This window comes from Poecilia reticulata, unplaced genomic scaffold, assembly GCF_000633615.1.
Source record: "Poecilia reticulata strain Guanapo unplaced genomic scaffold, Guppy_female_1.0+MT scaffold_125, whole genome shotgun sequence".
In the NCBI taxonomy this organism is placed as follows: Eukaryota; Metazoa; Chordata; class Actinopteri; order Cyprinodontiformes; family Poeciliidae; genus Poecilia; species Poecilia reticulata.
In genome coordinates, this window is record NW_007615013.1 from 1 (window position 1) to 24,336 (window position 24,336).

Genomic DNA, 24,336 nt, shown 5'->3' on the forward strand with positions numbered 1-24,336 from the left:
TCATACTATACTATGACTAATTTTTGCACATTTTTCAGGTCATACTATACTGTGACTAATTTTTGCACATTTTTCAGGTCATACTATACTATGAGTAATTTTTGCATATTTTCGACATCATACTATACAATGACAAATTTTATAACTTTATAACTCATATTTGCTATGTTTTGACATAGCAAATGTGTCAAAAAATATTGACATATTTTTTTTGACATATTTGAACTAATATTGGGCTATTAGTTCAAAACCAATAGTTCAATATTAGTTTTGATCTATGATTCAAAACTATGAATCATAGTTTTGCTATTTTTCGACATCATACTACACTATGACAAATTTTATAACTTATTGAGGTCATACTACACTATGACTCATTTTTGCTATTTTTTAAATTATGACTAATTTTTTTACACTTTTTGACATCATACTATACTACGACTCATTTTTGCATATGAGTGCAAAAATCATATGCAACCTCAAAAATTTTAGAACTTTTTGAGGTCATACTATACTATGACTCATTTGTGCTATTTTTTGACATCATAGCCAAAACTATGACTCATTTTTGCATATTTTGGATATCATACTATATACTATGACAAATCTTTGCATTTGTCATAGTATAGTATGCCATACTATACTATTTTTGCGTATTTTGGAACTCATTTTTGCTTATTTTTTTGCATATTTTTGACATCATACTACTATTACAAATTTTAGAACTTTTTGAGGTCATACTAACTTTTGATGAGGCTGAGAAGGTTGTAACCGACGTGAATCTTTGGCAGCTCTCCATGCACTGTTGCTCCATGGCTGACTCCTACTTCTGGCAGCTACAAACACGTCAGCCAGAGTAGCAGCTTCTGCAGCAGACTTCGGATTGTTCTCCTTGATCCAGACCTGAAGCTCAGGACACAACATTCTCAAAAATTGTTCCAGAATAATCAGTTCACCAACTTGTTTCACAATTTTATCTTTAGGCTGAATCCACTTCTCATAAAGTTCTTTCAGCCTTGAATACAATTCCTTTGGACTCTCATCAAGAACATCAAGGCAGCGAAATCTTTGTCGGTAAGTTTCTGGATTTATATAATATTTTTGTAAAATGGCAGCTTTTACATTTCCATATTCCCGGGAATCATCCACATCCATATCAACATAGGCACAATGAGCCTTACCCGTCAGAAGAGGAATAAGATGGAAAATCCAGTCTGACTTTGGCCAACGATAAGCAGCTGCAATTCTCTCAAAAGTGGTCAGAAAGTGTTCAATATCATCTTCAGCAGTTAATTTTTCCAATTTAGGATGATGAACGTGCACAGACTGACCTGTTGAGCTGAAATCTGAATCCTCAGGTTGAGATGTTGCTTGAATCTGATCAGTGTGAGTTTCAACAGGCTGTGGATCAGTTGATGTGGGCTCAGGGTTCGGGGTTGTCCTGGCATGCATTTCCATCTGCAAAAACCGAAACTGGTGTTGCAAACACTTAAAGCGCTGTTCTTGTTGTGCAGAAACCTCTCTAAAGAGAATGCAACGTTGTGTTAATCCATTTGAGGAGCCGGCAGTTTATCTTGAGGAAATAAATGACAATGCAGAAGTTAATTAGACTGTAACATGCACAGTTCGCTGCTCAACCACTGCAGAAGTAACTCATCCAGCGGATTTAACAAATGGAGCCTGCTGGGTGGACGTTACCCAGGAGAGCGGCGTCCTGGAGGAGCTGCAGACGTAACATCTGAACATCTGTCCGTTTCGGAGAAGCGAAACCACGCAAAAAATAAACACATAAATAAAAGCGCACACCGGACTGCACAGGGTAAAACACTCACAGGGTTCAGTTGGTCTGTTTGGATCAGAGAGATCCAACTAGCTGATGAATTAGCGCAGATTTTTCTGCAGATGGGAACCAGGAGGAAGTGGTTCAGACACCAGCGGGTGAAGTGATGCTAATTTAAGTGAAGTCGCTTAATTTAATTTATTAAAAGTTACTGGGGACAGTCAGTGGTTTTTGTCACCACGGAGAAAAATGTAGATACATTTATCTGCAGGGCCGTGCAGAGACCACTAACGGGGCAGGTGCTCAACAACAAAAGAGGGGCTCATCTAACCGCATTCTAGGTCAGAATATTAAAGCCACGCAGCTTTCAGTTTAATAAACAATGATAAATTATAAACACTATGCATATGTAAGATATTTTATTAGTAATTTATTTCTGCAGGTCTATTTTGTTATAGGAAAGTTTTGCAATATTCAAACCCGCAATTTAGCAAGATATGTAAATCAGAGCTGGACCCCCAGACATATTTTGTCTTTACAGAATTACACTATTAAAAATATAAACAAGATCTCAATGCAACCTTTTAGTGACTGTAATCTATAAAACAAAGATCTGCCTGTTTGCTGCAGTGGAGATGAAGATGGTCCATTCAGGAAAGCAGAGCTGCATCAAACTTTAACGTGGAACTGCAGAAAAACACAAAAGCAAATATTGAATTGTTGATGCATGTCACCATGAGAAAAGCCTGAGTTTTGCTAAAAAAAAAAAACTTTAAAAAAAAATTAAATCACACATTTTGGACTGAAATTACATGAAGTTGATTTTTTTTTCTTCAAAACAAACTTATTTGCGCTTGTCAGAAATATTTTCTTGCTATTCTAAGTTTTTGTTTGTGACTCAAAGTTTTGCTTGTGATTCTCACATGACGTCTTGAGCAGAGACTAAAATCACAATAAAAGATTTCTGATGTGTAAAAAAAGTCTTTTAAACAAAACTTTTTCTTTTAAAAGAATCATTACAATTCCAAAAGTTTCGATTACAATTTTATTTTACTTAACTGAGGTTAGTATTTTTTTTCCATTGAATAATTGGGAAACAAATTTAACTTCATACTCTGCGAACCAGAAACTAAACTTAAAGTCTGGATTGAGTTTTTTCCCTTCATTAATGTCACTTTCATTACATTCATTATATCTATCATGGTAATTTAGGATGAGTTATTTTTAATTCTAAATTAATATCCTTGTTGGACTTTTATTTAAGTGTTATTCTCCTTCAAGATACATTTACCTAACGCTGGAATAAATGAAATGTACATTATGCAGCAAAGGAAATTAGAAGATCGGACATATATCCATTATGGAGATGATCGGTTYTGGACRGGCGWTGWGCCCTTATTGCATAATAAATACTAAAGAATGACTGATATCATTAACGATACAGGGGAGAAGCTTTTTAGTTATCTAGCTTTGCTAGCAAAGTCGTTAGCTATCAGCTAGCTAATAGCACAACAACAACAACAACAGCCTAATGTCTATGAAAAAAATACTGAATCATAGATAAGAACAGTTTCTCCTCACCTGGCTGTCTCCTCCAGCTCAGTAGTTCTTCAGAGAAAGTCAGACGCAGAGGCCTGTCAGTGTCTGTTGTATTTCATTACCTCTCTGCTTAAACCGCGACTCCGAGCTGAAGCAGAAACGATACTTCAACGTTTTCCGTCATCTGACAAGCAGCAAGTCTTTATTTACCACTTTATTCACCCAAAACGTTTTGGGTTTTCTAGCGACGGAGGCGTTAATTCACCAAAAACGGTTCTGTAATCTGGAACGTTCGCTACGTTGAGCTCCAGTTAGCCGCCATATCTCACTGCGCGAGAGGCAACTGCGTCATGCGTCACGGGCAAAAGGTCAAAGGTAACAAGGTGACCGGCTTATTATGTTATACAAAAAAAGACACAAAAAAGCAAATAATTTTAGTACATGTTATTATGTGTCAGAAGAGGGCTTAGAAAATAATAAAAAAAATAAAAATTTGACCAAAAGGGCACTTTGGGGCAAGGAGCAAAAAAAGGCAGGTGCTTTCTACATGCCTAAACCAATATTGATTTTAAAATGTATGTTATGGAAAAATGACTAAATCAATCTTTTTTGAAGAATATTTCCATATTTTATATTATATATTAAAGAAAGTAGCTGGCATTAAAACAGTAATCAAATAATCCCAACGATCAGGTTTTCTTTATGGATTTAACTACAAAGTTAAATAAGATTTAAAGCACAAACGCATTCAAAGAGTCAATTTCACCACCTGCTTTTATTAAACAAAGTGTGAGAAGAAACTGCAGTTTAACTGTTTCACAAAATGCAAATATAACTTAGAAATTGCAACGAGAAGCAGTTTAATGCTGTTTAAAAGCATCTAAACAATAAAAAATGGAATGTGGTGAGTTGGTAGTTGAAATGCACGACGTTCATGGTACATGTAGTGTGTTCTACATCACGGTCCAGTAGTCAAAAGGTAGCAGGTATGAACAAAACATAAGCTGGAAATTAATCTGAAACAAGTTTACACCCTGATCCAGGTGCTGTAGCTGTTAATGCTAACAATTTAGTTAATTATATATTATTATATAGCCCTAATGTAATTTAGTATTTATGGTTGAAGTGTAAAAACAAACGTCTGGTTTCTTAATTATGCATTATACATTAATTATGATTGAAAATTACTACTGAACTGTAACAAAGACTCACTAAAAACCAAACATAACCTGCTGTTTGCACCATGATTGAAATGAACTCGATCAGTTCTGCTCCCTGGTCCTTTAATAAAAGTCATCCTGAAGCAAACAGAGGGAATTAATCTCAGATTTAAATACCTGGATGTAAGAGATTAAAAAAAAAAAAAATCAAGATTAACACAAAAATCCACTGTACATCATCAGACTCTAAAAGATATATATGTATATATTTATATTGTAACCTCTGTTCATGATTTACATCCAAAAATAAAATAAAATCTTCAGTTTTTTAAAGCGATCAGTAGAAATGTCAGAGGCTGGTGTGTCTTCCCAGCGTTTTGTTCACATGTAAAGAACAACAGAACCGAGTTCTGCTCGTTTTCACCACAGTGTCCATGACTACACCTCAGTTTTTGTCCTAACATCACAGCAGCATCGACTCCTGCATGGCAAAAGCCTCTGGCGCTTGCCTGTAGTGTGGTCCACCAAACAGCTGGGGGTGCTGCTGCCGCTGCTCCTGGAACTGTGTCCTGTAGTGAGGCAGAATGTCTGGGTTGGGGGGGAAGGTGAACTCATGAACCGGAGACATTTGGGCTTGCTGGAAGCTAGGCGAACGATGCATCCCACCGGGGGACTGAGGAGGGCGCTCATCGACTAGCTCCCACTGGAAGCCGTCTACGATTGGCTGAGGCCTGCTTCCTGGCATGAACTGGGGGTTTCCCTCGATTCTGTAGTCCAGGGAAGTTTGCATTTGTGTGGTTGACGTTAGTTGCTGCAGGTAGATGGGAGTGGAGCTGCTCTGAAGGTTTCGGGTGGACTCGGGCTGCCTGCGGTACGTGGCGAACGAGTTATTTTGTAGCGCCTTCTCAGGAGAAAGGTGGCTGGGCCGCCGCTGGGTGGTGGCATACACTTGTTCCCTATACGACGTGCTGGAGGGGGAATTAAATCTGGGGTCTCTGTAAAGTTTGTCCTCCCCTCGGTGGTCCAGGCTCACGCTGTAGCCTGGGTGGAGGATGGGAACTTCGGTTGTAGTTCTTCCTGGAGATTGCTGCTGAGGTGGGGTGCTGTACCGACTCTGAGCCCCGGAGTAGCCAGCAGGTAACCCTGGGGGACTGTTGTGTAGAAACTGAGGAGGGAGGTGATGCTTGGTCATCCTGGGGCCTGTTGAGGCCGAGGCGACGTTGCTGGCCTGGTGTGGTGCTGGTACAGTAAAGGGAGTCTCATTATGAGGGGCCCTCATTCTGAATGGAGGCTTTTCAAGCTCCAGAATCTCAAAATCCTGCTCTGACAGTCCTGGTACGTTGTCATACTGGGAGGCATTGGAGCCCCGATCAGAGCCAGGATTGAACCCTTTGGGCCGGGGTCGTCGTTGGCCATAAAGGCCGTCGTTGGGGCTGGACGGAGCCGGTGATGCCCCTCGGCTCTGCTGCGTCTCTCGCGCTGCGGCGGCTTTGGCCGCTTCCAGCTTCGTCTCGGAGGGTTTGACCCAGCGGGGGCCAATAATTTGACGAGAACTGGAGGCTGCGTTGGAGTTGTGGTTGGCGGTGGCGTGGTTCTGAGGACTGCGGCTGGGCGTTGGGGTGGGGGCTGATGACGGAGTGATTCCTCTCTCTGGGGTGGTGGAGGCGGACCGCTTTGGTTGCTCGTTCAGAAGCTCGTTGGATCTCCTGGAGTGAGGATCCCATTTCTCCGCCCTGTGATGGCGGGACGGCTTCTCCAGTGAGTCCCTGCGTGCCCGGCTCGGGGGCCGGCTGTCCTGCTGGCGTCCCGGTACCGGACTGGAGTCTCTCGGAGGCTCGGCTGGCTCCGTGTGGCTCTGACCGTTGCCCACGTGATTCATCTGCGGCGCTGCGACCTCTGGAGGAAGCTGCCCCAACGGCTTCTTAGGAAACTCATCCTCATTAGCTGCAACATAAGAACAACAGATTCACATTATTCCTCCATCAGGAACTTGAACGAACAGTGATGGTTGAACACACTGCGTAGTGACGTCACAACAGGGTCATGAGTTCATGCAACAACACTGCCATCGAGGTAAAAATGGAGGAGCGTTACATTCAAGACGGGACTTAAACAAATTCACAGCAGAAGACAAAAATAACATCAGAAATGTGTTTTAATTTCCATTAAGGGGATTTCACTTCGCTGAGTGGCCTCTGAAAGTCTTACTCCATTCATCAATCAGCAGCGACCCACTTCACCAGGGTTGGTTCTGTACCACCAGCTCTTTATGAAAGTACACAAAATATTAAGATATGCTGATAAGAGCATGTTAGGATGCATTGATGAATCAGTTATCCAGGAAAGGAACTCGAGTTTCTCTCATTGAAGAGATTATTTATGCTCCCATGTTGTTCTGCTTCCACTAGGTTTCATTCATTTAACCTAAAATACTATTTAAACTGATCAAAATTTAATAATAAAGTACTTTATGCACGTTTTATTAATTTGTATGTGTTTGAAATGCTGTACAGAATGTTTTTGGTGAAAATATGACATTAGTGTTCATTTCTTTTAGATCATTGTAAGCAGAATACAGAGAAGGCAAAGGGACTTGCATTGTGTTTTTGTAGATTTATAGAAAGAATACAAAAGATGCCGAGGAGGTCTGGGGTGGGACAGAGAATGAGAGCTGTGAGACAGCAGTGAGGTGTGCTGCAGGAGTGAAAGAGCTGGGACTTCTTCAGGGATTGTTTCCTGATGGGAGTCTGGATGAATTATGATGTTTGCAGATGATACTGACATGTGAACCGTGGCTGCAAGACGGAATGTGTGAAAATGAGACGGGCACAAGTGGAACAGTGACGTAAAGAAGGTAGAGGACTTTAAGGTCAAAGGAAAGAGGTGAAGAAATGAGTGCAAGTGTTGGGATGGGTGGAGAAAGTGTCAGAAACAGTCCAAAGACCAGTGATGATTGGTTTAGAGCTGGAAGCAGGATGGAGGCTGCAGAGCTTGAGATGTTGAGGTTCTCTTTGGGAAAGATGAGGATGGATAGGATCAGGAATGATAGCGGGACGGGAGAAAAAGTCAGAGAGGCCAGACTGAGATGTTGAGAGGAAAGATGATATCAGTAGGAGGTTTCTGAGAAGAACAAACAGATTTATGGGTGAAAGAGATGGAGACAGATGATGGACTGTAGCGACATCTGAAGGGAAATGCTGGAAGACAAGAAGAAGAATCTCCTTTTGATTGATTTGGGTAATTCAATGAAGTTGTTTGACTTAATTTAGCGGCGCATTTGGATGAATTGCGGTGAAGTTTCCATCTGTCACACTCACCAGAGTTACTGCCCTAAATGGCAGCAGAAGAAGAAATAACAAGCAAACACTTCACACTCAAGTAAATGTAACAAATTTAAACTTTGCAACAGATTGTAATGATTTTATGGCAACATTTTATAGCTGGTTAAACAGTCTAAGAGTGTTAACCAGCAGTGTGAAGTTTAATTTTTACCTGGATTTATTAGTTTGACTAAAATTAAAGGGAATTTGTTAAAAGATAATTAAGTTAATTAGGAGCTAATTTTTATTATTCATACTTTATTCAGAACCAGTCAGAACAATTAGGGATTAAAAAGTTCATTGAATTAATCAACTAGTTCAGTAATCAATTAATCATTAACTGGAGTCTACAGATAAAAAAAGGCCTTTGCTTAAAAAAAAAGCAAATGGCAGCCAAAACTGCGTTTAAGATAAAAACACTTTTGTCTGTTTTACCCAAAACTCCTCAAATGGCATTTTTTAGTCATCCAGTTGAAATTTACTAAAAAATGCTATAATATTGCATTTTATGCAATAAATGTGCCAACTTTTAATCTGATTGCCAGAATAAAAGATTGCTAAAATAATTTAGTTACAGCACTACTGGTCATTTCTGCTTCAGTTCTGCAGCCCAAATGGTTGTTTTTGTTTTCAGTACCATAAGTTATCCACCAGAGGGAGACATTACCAACAGCTTCACAGTTGAGGTAAAACACGTCAGACAAAAAAAGAGCGAGTTTCCACATGAGCACCACAAGTAAAAAACACAATGTTGGAGGGAAAAGGTTTGTGAAGGGAAGAACCCAGGTGTTGTTGGACAGACAGGACGAACTGTGGGACGGATGGAGAGAGACATGGACAAGAAAGACCAGTCAGGATAGCCCACCGGTTACTGTTGTAGGAGGGAATATGGCCGCCACTCGCAGCCACACTTTTGTTGTTGTTGGCTAACATTGTTTAGGAGGAGAGGAAGAGAAGTAGATTAACGAGGAAACTGGAAGAAACACTCTACTGCTACGCTAAGACAGCAGGAACCCGGTAACCAGCGTGTCTCATTGCTGTTGCAGTACCTGGCGCTGGGAAGTCCAGCTTGGCCCGCCGCAGCTCCGTCATGGACGCCTGCAGCTGCTCGATCACAAAGTCGTCCTCCAGGAAGAAATCTTTGGCTAACGTGACCTGCAGGAACTCCACCAGCTCCTCCATGGACAGCTTCAACAGGTGCTCTGCAGCCACACACACACCCGAGTTAGCACCTTCACACACCAGCTGTTAGCTTCAGGCTGCTAGCGGACTCACTTTTGTGCAGTTTGAGGATGGTGTAGGACATGGCGGGCAGCACTCGCTCCCCCTCGAGGATGTAGATGTCCCAGATCCGGAGGGTGAGGGTGAAGGGAGTCTGAACACAAACACAACCAGACGTTAGAGGTTTCTGTCTGATGGCCAGAGGAGCTGAAAAACTTTGATTCTATAGAGCAGTGGTCCCCAACCCCCGGTCAAGAAACAAATCAGATGTCTTTGGAAAGTTTCTTTGCGAAGGGGAAAAGGCCCAGAGAAGAGACAGGAGAATGGATTTATCCCGGACCGGTAGGTGACTCCCACATTACAAGCCGCTCTGCGTAACATGCRGCGACCGGCTGCTAATGAGGSAATGAAGCTTCAAGCTGCTTCACCACGTAGAGACCAAGCAGGCTGTGGATATAAGCAACACTTCAGGTGTTATTGTCTCTCCTCACTCCCAGATGGGACCGTCTGGTTGCAGAGAAACAAGCTCAGGGCTCCTGTTAGACAGTATCGTGAGTTAAAATGTTCACGAAAGTAAAATGTTCGTTTTTGTGGCGCATCTGTATCTTATTTTGAAGGGATATGTAAACTTTACCATAGCGACCAGAGTCAGAGAGCGTTTGGGCTGCGGTCGAGAGGAGATGAGTAGAGCTTGTGAGTCTTAAGTCTGGTTTAGATGGCAAGATTTAAGAATGTCGGCCGATTCTCCAAACCTCTGTGACCACAGAGCTGATAAAGTCCAACAGGTTCGATCGGTTCGTGTGTCCAAGGCAGGAGCAACACGAACCGATTCCAGTCACGAACATCCCGATTCCAGAAGAAAATCCACAAAACTCCCAACATAGCATACGGGAATTTAGAATAACCAAACACGGATGATGATGTAGAAGCAATAGTGACAGTTTGTGGACTCATTTTAAGAGATAAAAGACGTAACAAAAAGAAAAGGCGGAGGATAAAAGACGACGGGAGCAGCCGCTCTATTTGCTGCTCTATGATTTGGAGGTGAATATGTTTTTTCATAGTTAACATTTTTAACTGAATAAACATAATAAAGACCTTTTAGATTTAATAATAAACATTTCCACATATCATCTCCGTTATCCACCGGACCCTCAGTTGCGCGATATGTCAGCTGTTTGGGATTCCCCTCTGTTCTGACGTCACCGCCCCCTCCTCCCCCCCGTCTCAACCGGTCCGCGGTAATAAAAAGGTTGGGGACCACTGCTATAGAGAACCACAATTCATAGTCCTGGGAATTTAGGAATCAATTTAAAAATGTGTTTCAGTTGTACGTCTTAGTCTGTTTGTGAATATACTACAGGTCGTCTCACTTCTCAGTAACAACTTTACATCATAAACACACCATACAGCTGTGAAACCAGTAACAGATGTTACATTTTGTCCAGTACCGTCGTTAAAATAATCAATACGGATCAAATATGTTGATCAATGTTAAATGTATTTTGGTTCAAAAGCAACTAAACAGGCTTTTCTAGATTTAAAGGAGCTCAGGAATCAGAGCCACTAAAGAGAAACGCCTGGATGAGTTTCTCTAATGCTCTGATTACAGAAGTTTAAATTCTGATTAAATATAAACTGATGGATTTTGATGCTAGGCTGCACAGTGGTGCAGTTGGTAGAGCTGTTGCCTTGCAGCAAGAAGGTTCTGGGTTCGATTCCCGGCCCCGGTCTTTCTGCATGGTGTCTCCATGTTCTCCCTGTGCATGGTGGGTTTTCTCCGGGTACTCCGGTTTCCTCCCACAGTCCAAAAACATGACTGTCAGATTAATTGGCCTCTCCAAATTACCCCTAGGTGTGAGTGTGTGTGTGCATGGTTGTGTGTCTCTGTGTTGCCCTGAGACAGACTGGCGACCTGTCCAGGGTGACCCCGCCTCTCGCCTGAAACGTTGGCTGGAGAGGCACCAGCACCTCCTGACCCCACTGAGGGAAAAAGGGTGCAAGAAAATGGATGGATGGATGGATTTTGATGCTTTTCTCTCTTTTCCTCTCGTCAGTCATGATTTAAACAGAATCTTTAGTCAGTTTGAATAGAAAAACTGGTTTCTGAATTGAATCGATAGACATTTAAAGATTCTCATCTCTACTGACAGAGTTAGAGCAAAACCAGAACCAATAATCAATCATCTTATTTATAAACTATACGTTTTCTCTTTTCTGTTGCTGCCGGTTATAATTAAAAAAGATTGATTCCTTCTGTTCCCGTTAATGAGGCGTCTGACTTAATTACGAAAACAATCTTTAGCAGAACATCTCTGATAAATGAATAAAAGTAAACTTGTATGCAAACATAACAAACTGTAATTAAAACGTCATCAGAGCTTCATTAGAAGATCATAATGATGATAATTTATCAATCTCAATGAAAAGAAATTAAATATTCAGCTGCAGTAAATAAACATGGCAGAATAACTTCATGCAGAAACTAATAAACTAAATTAATGCAGTTGTTTTCACACAGTTATATGTTTATGATTCGCTATAGGTTGATAGATTAAATGTTAAAGGCTCTTAAGGCAATAAAGCTGCAGCTTTAATGCATCTGAACATTAATATAACGTATTATTTTTAAATAAAGATGTTTGGAAGCCTGTAATTTACCAGAAACAACAATTATCCTTTTTATTATATTACTAGATAATCCAATCTATACACACCCATTAAATGAATTGGATTATAAAAACACATATATAGGCGCTAAGCCCCGCCTCCGGGCTCTGATTGGAGGAGACAGGAGCTAAATGTTGTTCATACCAAACTGGTGTCAGTTTTTAAAAAAATATAGTTTTTATTCTAAAAGTTAAATGCTGCAGCTTTAAGTGTTGTGCTTGAATATAAAGATCCATCTGGAGAAGAAGCAGCAGAAAGTAGAGGTTAAATTCTGGACTCACTCTGTCCAGGAAGCACTGGAAGAACCACTTCATGGTGTACAGGCTGGTGAAAACCTCCTGGTTGTCCTGCAGGACCAGTAAAACCAGTTCAGAGCGCTGATGGGTTAACCATCTCTGGTTGCTATGGAGCCGCCGTGTGTCTCACCAAATGCTGCTTCAGTTTGGGCATCATCTTCTTCAGGATCCGGTCGTGGTGCTCCTGGTAGCGCATCAGCTTCGGGAAGCCCGGGATGAAGAACCCTGAGGGCCGAGACGCAGCAGGCCGCGTTTCATAACAAACATGACAATAAATTAGCAGCTCAGCATCTTTGATCACAGTTGGAAACATCTGAAGTCCCTCAGCCTCCCAGTGAACTTTCTGCGTTTATAAAGTTATTTCAGTCGGTTTAATTGCTTCCACCCTGCTGGCTGTGCTTCATTAGTCGCTGCTCTGACTTTATAAAGTTAAATATAAACAACTTTAAGAGTTTTTACCGTGCATGGCGTGCTTCTGTCCCGACAGCAGTTTGACCAGAGCCCAGAAAGCGTCTTCCTCGTTCATGTAGATGAGCAGCAGAGCCGTGATCTGACTCATGCCCTGGCAGTACCCGACCTCCTGCAGAGCGACACGAAACCGCTGAATACAGGAAAATCTGATGACGTCCGAGTCCAAAACGCAACCAAGTTACTGAAATCAGCAGCTGAGCGGAGAACGTTTCAGTGTTATTCAGAGTGTTGGCCACCAGGGGGCGCAGTGGGAGCTTCAGAAAGTTAGGATGAAAAAAATAAGAGTGAAACAAATTCATCACATTTATTTTTATATCTAACATTTTTTCACAATCATTTTTATTTTCTGTTATTCGATTTTTTTTTTTTAAATTGCCACCAAAACACCGAGAAATTTTATGAAAACAAATTGAGATAAAGTTGAAAATAACTTGAGAAATTATTTATGTATCTGTAAAGAAAACTTGGAAATTTATGATTTTGACTTAAAAAAAATTTCTTGAACATCTTTTAGATTAATTTAAACTTTTCTTAGTTTTTTTTCTCACAAATGTTTTGGCTTTTCACCAAGAAATTTCCAAGTTTTTTCCAGAAAATGTCAGTTAAAATAGTTAATATAGATGTTATTTCTGTTCCTAATTTTCTGATTGGCTGCCCGTCAAATTCATCAAGCAAGAAATGAAAAAAAAACCCAGAGGAACTGCTTAAAAAAGCTTAAAAACTGGGAATAAATGTAAATTTAATGTCATTAATACAAGATATTACGTATTTTTTTTAATAATCAAGAGGAAATGGTGATAAAGTCACAATATATTCTGTGCTACAGACTTCATATAAAATCATACAGCATGAAGCAACATTTGTTCTAAATTAATTATTGAATTGCAAACTAAAAGCGTCTAAAAGTTGATGTTTCTGTAGCGTTTTGTTGAAAAAAGCTCAACCTAACCTGTTGAAAAAGTATCTATTGCTAACAATTTCTACACATTAAGCTTTTTGTAAGGAGTTAAACTTGGATTCGTCAGTAATTTCCCTTCCAGGCCTCTGAAATCTTCGCCCTGATGGTGAAAGCAGGAAGTGAGACTCACCGTGTTGTACATGGAGTAAGCTGTGAGGACATGGAAGAGCGCCTGCTGCCTGGAACAGAATCATCATTTAAATACCTTCAGTTTTATAATGTGAAGCATTTTGGTATTTTAAGGACCAAAATTACAATAATTTATATAAGTAACAAAAAAATAACAAAATGAGGGAAAAGAAAATTTTCCAAAATTTATTTCTTTCAATAAAAAACTTATAAAACTTTCACAAAAGCTGCAGCTGTGTAGAGATACTTCAAAATAAAACAAGTAAAAAGTAAAGCGTAGTAAAAATATATTATTAAAAGACGTAGATGTAACTGAGTAAATGTAACTAGCTCCTCCCCCTCTCTTACTTGACGTCGTAGCGGGTCATGAACATGATGTGGTCCCGGTAGGTTCTGTTCACGTCCAGGTCGATCTGCCGGACGTCGGGGGACAGCGCTCTGGCCCGGGACTTCAGCTTCTGCACAGCAGCACAGCAAACCGGCAGGTTAAGCTAGCAGAGGCTCTGTGTCTCTAAGCTGCAGCAGCAGCAGCGCCGCAGCAGCAGGGCCGGTGCTTGAAGTGGACCGTCTGCTGTTGCCATAGAAGCAGAGGATGTGAAAAGCCACAATCTGCTCTTATTAAAGGCCGTCTGTCTTTCATGACCTAAAAATGTCCTGAAAGACGAGCTTTGTGTCTCCCACTGTGGACATAATGAGTTTATTACTCACACTCTGGAATCAGGAACAAAAAGACGCGGCTTCTGAATACAGAAGCTTTAATCAAAGCAGATCAGCTGATACGGCTTTTCCTGTTGTTCTGAAAAGTGCGGCATGCTTTTATACTCAGTCATTTTCAGAACTTTGTTTCTCTGTACGTATTTTTAGGGTTCAGTTCCAACAAGTTTGATCAGCTAGGCTGATGTTCAGCTTTCAAAGCCAAAGATTCTCATCCAGACTTTGACTAGGCCTTTCTAACCCGTGAATCAATTAAAAAAATTACACAAGTTTGACCTGCCAGCACAGATGGAGATATTTTACTTTTAATAAATTTTATTTTTAATGTTCTTATACTAGAAAACGTTTGACGCAATTTTCTTTTAATAACCAAAGTTTTTACATTTTCTTCGGTTTTATTTTAAACAGAAACAAATCTGTTTAGTGACTTTTACTCAACAGCAGTTTGGTGCATCAAGATCTGATTTTAATTAATTTATTAAACATGGAGAAATTACCGTAACGACCAGATATTGACTGGAGCGTCAGAAACCGCCGGGGTTTTTCAGATGGAGCAAAATGTGGCGGAATTACATATTTACGCATTATTATTACTGCAGGACAGACGGCGCTACGCCTGGGACTTAAAGGGTTAATTTGATCCTAAAAGAGACAAAAAATCTTGTTTTCTACTCAAAAAATGTACAAAACCCTTTTTAATTTTTGGAGAATCAATGATTTACAAATCCATTCTCAGAAAAACGAACTACTGTCTTTATTTTAATTGTTGCACAGGTAAAATTAGATTTCAAACTGTTTAAATTTGCTCCAAAACGTTCGCTGTGCTGCTTCTCATGACTTCCTGACCGCAGGAAATGAAATCAGTTATTTCCCTGAAACTTTCTAAAGAGTTTGCAGCAGAACAGAAACAGAAAGTCGAGCCTTCACCTCGTAGAAGTCTTTCTTCTCCTCCTTTATTTTGGGAACGTCGAGCAGCAGGCACCACACCTGCCCTCGGAGCTGCAGAGGAACGCCCTTATAGATCCTCCGGACGAGCTGCAGGGGGAAACTAAACGTCTTCATTTTGCCTTTAACAAACTTTATTTATTTTAAATCTAATCCTCATAATTTAAGACAAAGTCTAGAAAGAATAAAACAATATTAATAATATTAACTATGACAACGATTATTTTAGTTATCAATTATTCTGACTGTTAAGAGAAAAAACTTCCCAATCTGCAGATTCTTCATTTAACCACTTAAACATATTTTATATATTATCAGAAACACAATAAAAGATGCAAATAATAAATAATTCAGTTCCTTTTTTAAGTAAAAAGTCCCTAAAGTGTAATTACAGTTTTCCTTTAGTGAACGTTCAATCATTCTGTAACAGGATGGAACATTTTTAACAATATTTTTTATTTATTAACCGGCAAAATGTGTTTTTTTTATTTATTTCTGACTTAATTTCTGCTTCAGCAAATTGACTTTTTTTTTTCTTTCCACTCCAGTAAACGATTCATCAATCACTAAATTATGATTATAATTATGATTAATGCACTTAATAATTCCAGACTTAATTTTAACACATTTACTCTCATCTCTTCTCTGATCTGCCGCACTTTTCAGTTCATAAGAAGTTCGGACCTGAAATAAAAACCTGTTTCTGATAAAAATGCAAATCTTTCACTTTGTATTGATTCCCATCAGAAACCAGTTTTTAATTCAAACTGTTTAGAGATTCTGTTTAAATGATGACAAATCAGTTTCTGAAACTTAGTTTTATCAGGATTATTTTAGCTCAGCTACAACTTTAACGCATTTTAAAATACATTTTTGAGCATTTTTTTCATCTATTCCGAATTCCCAGGAGAATAAATCGATTCTTTATAAAACAATCTTATTTCTGCGCCTGTAGTTGATGAATATTGGCCTCGTTTTTCAGACTCGGATGTGAAACTGTTGGTTTTTATCTGATCTCTGGTTGAGTTGGAATCCAGCTAACGTGCTGCAGCAACTGCAGCAGCTCTGATGGTTTGTGATGAGAAAATAACCGGTTCGACTCGGGAGAAAAGCGGCTGCGACGCTGCAGGCCGACAGCGAGGCGAAGAGAGCGTCTGGCATCCGCCAGGAATGATAATCGAGCCCAGAGAGCCCCGCTCTGCATGTCGGCACGTTCTGCTGAGGTGAACCTGCGACCATCTGGCTGGACGAACTCCAGCAGAGACTGCGGCTCTGCATGCAGAGCGCGCCTTAAAGCTGCAGGAGCAGCAGAGTTCAGTTAGTGATAAACAGCAGCCGCTCGGACTGGAAACGAGTTTCTGCCCTGATGAGCGACGGCCGGCAGGACGGAGACGGACGCAGGAGTTCAGACCAATTAAGATGAAACCTGAAGCAGCCAGAGAGTCGCTACATGTTTGCTCCAATTAATGCTGCGAGCGTCTCAGCAGCTTTTAGAGAAATGCTGAGGCACCAAAAAGGCACACAAACACATTTAGGATCGTTTCTGCACTGCAAAAACTCACAATGTTACAAGGATTTTTATCTTAGAGTTCACTCAAAATGCAACAAAACTTAAGTTTCAGCAAAATATAGAAGCTTGTTCAAATAAATCCTTAATGCTGATTATTAATTCCAAGACATTTTTCCATGTTAGAAGTGAAATAATCTCCCAGTGAACTTATATTTAAGGCTCCCATATTTTGCTGAAAAGTAACTTGAAGGTCAGTTTTCTTGTTTCGAGTGCACAAAGATTTTCTCAGTAGAAATTAGACTAAAATTAGTTGGAAAGATTTTGTGTTTTTGCAGTGTGGAAACCGGAGCAAACTGATTCTGTTTCTGTCTTCAAATCAGACAGAACTGGTGCTGAACGTTTGTGCCGCAAAACAATCTAAAGATATTAGTAAATGTGTTAAAAATCAGATGAAATTTTGTGTCAATCAATCAGGCCTGTTGCAATAATCAATCAATCACATGATAATTTAAAACTAGATCAATAATTTCCCTTTGCAGGATTTATTGTTTTTCTGTTTCTACTAAAAACTGGAAGATAAAAAGAATAAAAATGTTTACAGAAAGTAAACGTTCATTAGATTTAAAACGTATTGATCTTTGATAATCTGTTCTTGCTTTATTATTACATGAAATATCAATTTTATATCGGTTTTGTTTCAGTTGATGTGGTGGGAAAAAGAACTTCTGGAAACTTTTAAATCTCAATTCTAGCGGCACAAACAAAATTTTGATTACGCCGTATTTCATATGACCTTGTAAATGTGGACTGGTGGGTTGACCTTTGACCTCTGGATATATTTGTCATCTTTAAAATGAGAAAAACGTTTCACACCAAGTTTAATTTGAAGGAAGAGAACTTCTCTCAGGTGTCGCGTTTCCCTGCCAAACGTTTCTGACTCGGCCGAGTCCTCTGCGCCTGCGGGGATTTAATGAGCCGTAAATCAGCTGTGGGTCGTTTCCTGCAGGTCTGCTCTGATGGATGAGAGACAGTCGCATGTCTTCATGCCTAACAGGGCCGAAGATGGAGCACTTCGCCTCGGGAGTAATGACGCTCAGCTCTCACTCTCAGTCAGCCTGTAGCTTTGTCAATCTGGGCTCTTTCTGGTTTTATTTAGAAAGATTCAGCTTCATGTTGGTGATTATTTTAGGTTAATAATAACTACTAATAAATAAACTGCCTTCTTCAGCATCAATGGCTGCCTAGAGACGTCATGTTGCGCCATCTGGTGGCTCCTGAAAGTAAAGCAGGTTTAACAATAAACGGCTGCAGATTGTTAAAGATGCTGGTCATGAAGGGGATCGATCGTCGTTACTGCAGAACTAAAAACCTAATTTCATGTTTTTTGTTTAACTAGTTTTAAGTTTTGCTTCTCAGTTACGAGGTTAAAGGTCACAGCACCAATAAACCGCTGTTGGTCTCAGTTCTGTTCTCCTGCGTTTCAAATTTGGTCATAAACAAGTTTTTAAAAATGACTGAATTCCCCAAATGTACTGATTTTATTGCCATAAAATTCCTGTTTAGCTTCAGATCAATAAATGAATCGGTTCATGTTTCTTTCTGAACATTCTTTTTGGAACTGCTTCCTGTTAGAAGGAACTGGTTCAACAATGAACACCAGTTCATCCATTCATCTCTATCTGTAGAAGCTTGTATTTTTATCTTCCTAGCAGCTACTGGGATGCCGTTTGGTTGATGGACCAGCAGAACCCAACCAGTCGCCCGAGACCCAAACGGACGGAACCACCTTCTCGCTGTTCTTGTATTTCTCCCAGCTCCTCAGCATCTTCAGCCACTTGCTGGTCCGCTCCACCTCCAGGTGTTTTTGCTGTGAAACAGGCGAGACGAGAGTCACGTCTTAACAGAAACAAACTGCTTTTCTGATGAAAACCAGAAAACATTTCAGCTTTTAGCGAGTCATGAAAACGACCTGCTGCTTCAACTCGGCTGCTAAAGCAGCAGGGAACCGTTTGGACCTGAAGATGAAGGCGTCACCAACCTTTTCCTCCAGCGAGTCGTACGACGGCAGTTCGTTCTCACTGTGGGGACAGCAGACAGAAACAATAAGCAGGCGTTTCCATGGTGATGCTGTTTGAATACTTCACCTTGACGCAGAGCGCGGGAATCAGACACACAGGAAATGACGGATTGGACCTTTAATCTGGGATAGTTTCCGTCCAGATAAAGACATCAGAGCGTTTTGTTTCCAGAACCGAATGAAGAACATTTCAGGTTTTAACTCTAAATGTCTGAAAACTCAGTTCTGTTCTGGTCTGCAGAACCAGCAGATCACCACCGACTGGAAACTTCACTCTGGACTTCCAGCGACGTTGGTTCTGGTTTGGACCGCTGAGCAATGGTCCGGTTCTGGTTCTCCTCAGTCCAGGTAAGACGCTTGAAGCTCCTGGTCTGGATCAGCTTTTAAGAATCCATTAAATCCCTGAATGAATTCTGCAGTTATCCCTGTTGCTGGTGCACTTTTTCCTTCCACTCAACTTTCTATACAGCTTATTCAGCCACAACCTTTTCTGTCTGCCCCTCCTTGTGTCCAGTCATCAGATTATTTTCTCTTTTTCAGATTATTTAGATTCTGTAACTGATCAGATGATCAGGCTGCACTGTAAAAACAATACTTAGTATTTTTGCTCCTGTTTATTGCGTAAATATGTCAGCGCTCTTGAAGTAAGAAAATTAAAAGTAATTTCAGCAAGATAAGGGGAGTTTGTTTTAAGTCAATAATTCCTTAAACAGTATTAGTGCCATTGGAACTAGGACTTTCTAAAATCTATATTAAATTATTGACTTAAACAAACTCCTATATGTTGCTGAATAGTTGCTGGCAGATTCATTTGGTCTGTTTTAAAGTGTACCAACACATTTGGACTAAAAACTAGACCATAAATACAGTGGGACAAAAAGTATTTAGTCAGCCGTCCAAGTTCTCCCACTTAAAAAGATGAGAGGCCTGTAGATAAACCTCAACTATCAGAGACAAAAGGAGAAAAGAAAATCACATTGTCTGATTTTTAAAGAATTTATTGGGAAATATGGTGGAAAATAAGTATTTGGTCAATAACAAAAGTTCATCTCAATACTTTGTTATATACCCTTTGTTGGCAATGACAGAGATCAAACGTTTTCTGTAAGTTTTCACACACTGTTGCTGGTATTTTGGCCCATTCCTCCATGCAGATCTTCTCTAGAGCTGTGATGTTCTGGGGCTGTCGCTGGGCAGACTTTCAACTCCCTCCACAGATTTTCTATGGGGTTGACATCTGGAGACTGGCTAGGCCACTCCAGGACCTTGAAATGCTTCTTACGAAGCCACTCCTTCGTTATGCGCGCCGTGTGTTTGGGATCATCGTCCTGCTGAAAGACCCAGCCACGTTTCACCTTCATCTTCCTGATGGAAGGAGGTTTTCACTCAAAATGTGACGATACATGGCCCCATTYATTCTTTCCTTTACWCGGATCAGTCGTCCTGGTCCCTTGGCAGAAAAACAGCCCTAAAGCATGATGTTTCCACCCCCATGCTTCACAGTAGGCATGGTGTTCTTTGGATGCAACTCAGCATTCATTCTCCTCCAAACACGAYGAGTAGAGTTTTGACCAAAAAGTTCTACTTTGGTTTCATATGACCATATGATATTCTCCCAGTCATCTTCTGGATCATCCAAATGCTCTCTAGCAAACTTGAGACGGGCCTTGACATGTGCGTAAATGTAAATGTACGACATCCGTAGTGCGTTATTGATGGTAGTAACGCACTACGCCGCCGCTGCAGAGAGCCGTTACTTTGGTCCCAGCTCTCTGCAGGTCATTCACTAGGTTCCCCCATGTGGTTCTGGATTTTTGCTCACCGTTCTTGTGATCATTTTGACCCCACGGGGTGTGATCTTGCGTGGAGCCCCAGATCGAGGGAGATTATCAGTGGTCTTGTTCCATTTTCTAATAATTGATCCCACAGTTGATTTCTTYACACMAAGCTGTTTACCTATTGCAGATTCAGTATTYCCAGCYWGGTGCAGGTTTATMATTTTGTTTCGGGTDTCCTTTGACAGCTCTCTAGTTTTGGCCATGGTGGAGTTTAGAGTGTGACTGTTTGAGGTTGTGGACAGGTGTGTTTTATACTGATAACGAGTTCAAATAGGTGCCATTAATACAGGTAACAAGTGGAGGACAGARGAGCCTCTTACAGAAGAAGTTACACGACTGTGAGAGCCTGAAATCTTGCTTGTTTGTAGCTCACCAAATACTTATTTTCCACCATATTTTGCAAATAAATTCTTTAAAAATCAGAAATTTTGATTTTCTGGATTTTTTTTTCTCCTTTTGTCTCTCATAGTTGAGGTACATCTATGATGAAAATTACAGGCCTCTCATCTTTTTAAGTGGGAGAACTTGCACAATTGGTGGCTGACTCAATACTTTTTTGCCCCACTGTATTTGGTTTTTGTGTGTTTTTGTGAGTTAGTGCAAGTATCTCAGTAATTTGACATCAGAAAAATCATCTAATATGAAAGTACTTATAAAATCACTTATGAAATATTTTCCCCATGATACAAGTGAAAAAGTCTGCCAGAGTAAATTATGGAATTAGTAATAATAAAATCAATATTAAGGATTATTGACCTATAGCTTCTAAAAGTTGCTTGTAATTTAGTTTCATTTCTGATATTCCAACACATTTGGATTAGAAACTAGACCAAAAATATTTGGTAAATTGTTTTTGCAGCGACACAAGAAGTTTTATTCATGTTGAAACTGAATCATCTTTATTACATAAACGTGTCTGAAAAGCCTTCAGAGGAAAAATGTTGCCTTTTTATTGCGTGCAGCTTCTCCAGCCTTGTTCGTTTTCCACCTCAGGTTTGGTCTGTAACTCTGAGTTTCTTCTTCTTCTCTCCTGTCCGTCTCCCACAGTGAGGTCTGGATCGCGGCGCTCTGTCCCAACACTGCTGCACTGTGATTACGGCTAACCAGAACGTTTCCTGCCAGCGTGCGCCAGCCTATATATAAAACTCCAACACTGCGCTGTTTATGAGGAGCAGAAACCACAGACACTCTGAGCTGCTGTGGACCGGACTAACCCAAACACAGCAGGAGGTTGGGGGATTCTTACTGGACAAATCCGAAACGGTCGATGACTTTGTAGAGGTGGAAGTTGGTGTCCTCCCAGGGCTCCACGGTGGCCTCTTTACCCTGGAGAACAGGAAAACAAACATCAGGAGCTGGGAACAAGCTGCTAATGTTGCAACCGTTTCAATTCAAAACCAGTTTTGCTGCCAAATTGACTAAATAAAAATACGAGCTGCTGCTAGGCTAGCTCATTTTAGCACAGTAATAGCTTTTTGTAGCATCCAATCAGATCGATTAGAAGCAGCTCGTGCATCTGATTTGCCGACGTACCAGAAACAAGAATAAAAAGTTCCCACTAAAGACATTTTAAATCTCACATTTTGCATTATTTGCTGCTATTTCAACAATTAAATTTCTCTTCAGGAATGAAACCTTCCTGGAGGAGTTTTGCTGCTGATCAATCTGCTGGATTTCCTTACAAAACATTTTACTAATTGGAATAAAAACTAAACTGCTTTGAACTGGAGAATGCATGCAATTAATGCCAAATATGTTGGTATGGAAATCACTATAGATTTTATTTGTGTCATATATACTACAAAGCTGCAGAGCTGTTATACTCCAACTATTAAATGAATCTGTTCATCAGAGGACCAGTGAATAACTGGACCTGAATCCTGTGACCGTTATGTCAACGTTACAATGTTCTGTTTGGGTCAATATGATACCGTTATAATGAAATAGACACAAGAAGATCAGACCAATGATTCACAACTGTATTAATTATGCCACACTGTATGTTATTAAAGGTAAAGATTGTCTTCTGTGTGACTTTTAAACTCTCTGTGTCATTAAATCTGTCTGAATAGGACACGACTAGCAAAACGATTAAAGAACTTCATGAAACTGACAGGCAAAATATGAACAAATTAGTCCATATGAAAAAAAGTCATTAATTTGAATATATTACGAGTAATAATATGACAGAGAATAACATGAAAAATTTAGACATTCATACATTAGTATGATGCTAAAAATAAAAAAATTAAGTTTAGTATGATGCTGAAAACATGAAAAATTAGTCAAACTTAGTATGATGCTAAAAATAAAAAAATTTGTCATAATATGACAAATTTTTGCACATTTTCGACATCAATTGACTAAATAAAAATAAGAGCTGCTGCTAGGCTAGCTCATTTTAGCACAGTAATAGCTTTTTATAGCATCCAATCAGATGCTGCACATTCTATTTGTCATAGAATGTGCAAAATTCTATGACAAATTTTTTGCACATTTTTGAGGTCATAAATGTGCACCTCAAAAATGCACATTTATTTTTCAGGTCATTTTTTTATGACCTGAAAAATTTAGCAAATTTTTGAGGTCATACTATACTATAGTATGACTCATTTTAGAAAAACTTACTCATAGTTTAGTATGACGTCAAAAACATGAAAAATTTTGTCAGTTTAGTTTGATGTCGAAATTTTGAAAAAAATGGTAATAGTTTAGTTTGATGCTGAAAACATGAAACTTTGAGTCATAGTTTAGTTTGATGCTGAAAACATGAAAAGTTTAGTCAGTTTAGTATGATGCTAACAATATAAAATATTAGTCATACTTTGGTTTGATGCTAAAAACATGAAACATTTAGCCAAAGTTGAAAATATAAAAAATTTAGTCACAGTGTAGCATGACGTTGAAAATATTAAAATGTTGTTGAAAAATGACATAATGCAGTATGATATTTAAAATGTGAAAACATTAGTTAGTATACTAAATGGGCTGACCTTATTTAGAGCGTTTCCAGTCATATTGAGCATTTGAAGTGATTTACAGAGTGGCCACACTTTTGAATTCAATCACATTATGAAAACAAAATCTAAATTCACAAACAGGTATCAATTTAAATGGCTTTAAAAAATGTCTTTGTGATTAGATTGGCCAACACAAATCAGATTTTCAGACCATCAGCAGGTTCATAGATTATCATCTGCTGCAGGTTTAGGCCTGATAAAATCTGACCGGGTCTTAATCAAATGCCTGCCACGTTCCTCTGGGGTGGAGAGTCATTGGCTCAGGGCAGTCCAGGCCTTAGTGCCCTTGGGGAAAACATGTCGGCGTTAATATGCGTAGAGATGGAGAGGAGTGGAGTGAGGGTGAAGGTTAACAGGTGTGAAATGAAGCAGCCGGACAATCACCTGCGTCACTGTCTGAATATCAATTCTGATCAAACAGACCGAGGTTAATTTACCGCCTTAGACCAGGAAACAGAAACCCACCTACTGGTGAACCTCAACTTTAAATATTTGATGTTTTAGATCAGTTATAATAACATCTGACCCAGTGGTTCTTAACCTGGGTTTGATCGAACCCCAGGGGTTCGGCGGAGCCTCTGCTGGAGGTAAAGACACTTGTGTAAAGTCGTGATGACGCCCCGCTTTGTCATCACTTGCTGCAGAGGATCACGTTACATTGCTTAGCCAATCAGAGGATCACATTACA

General features: G+C 39.8%; 1 protein-coding gene across 5 annotated transcripts in view; it reads right to left on the reverse strand.

Moving 5' to 3' along the window:
* Nucleotides 1-4,075: 4,075 nt before the first annotated feature.
* usp6nl (USP6 N-terminal like) overlaps nt 4,076-24,336 on the reverse strand; it is a 54,791-nt gene continuing 34,530 nt past the window's right edge. For all 5 annotated transcript variants that reach the window (XM_008401586.2, XM_008401585.2, XM_008401588.2 and 2 more), the window contains 12 exons: nt 21,875-21,954; nt 18,752-18,791; nt 18,500-18,580; nt 15,186-15,293; nt 13,893-14,002; nt 13,546-13,594; nt 12,446-12,566; nt 12,117-12,211; nt 11,972-12,037; nt 9,075-9,174; nt 8,849-9,001; nt 4,076-6,423 (listed from right to left, as the gene is read on the reverse strand). In XM_008401586.2, coding sequence (XP_008399808.1) covers nt 4,943-6,423; nt 8,849-9,001; nt 9,075-9,174; nt 11,972-12,037; nt 12,117-12,211; nt 12,446-12,566; nt 13,546-13,594; nt 13,893-14,002; nt 15,186-15,293; nt 18,500-18,580; nt 18,752-18,791; nt 21,875-21,954 — 2,484 coding nt within the window. In that variant the 3' untranslated portion in view covers nt 4,076-4,942. The remainder of the gene's footprint in view (nt 6,424-8,848; nt 9,002-9,074; nt 9,175-11,971; nt 12,038-12,116; nt 12,212-12,445; nt 12,567-13,545; nt 13,595-13,892; nt 14,003-15,185; nt 15,294-18,499; nt 18,581-18,751; nt 18,792-21,874; nt 21,955-24,336) is intronic.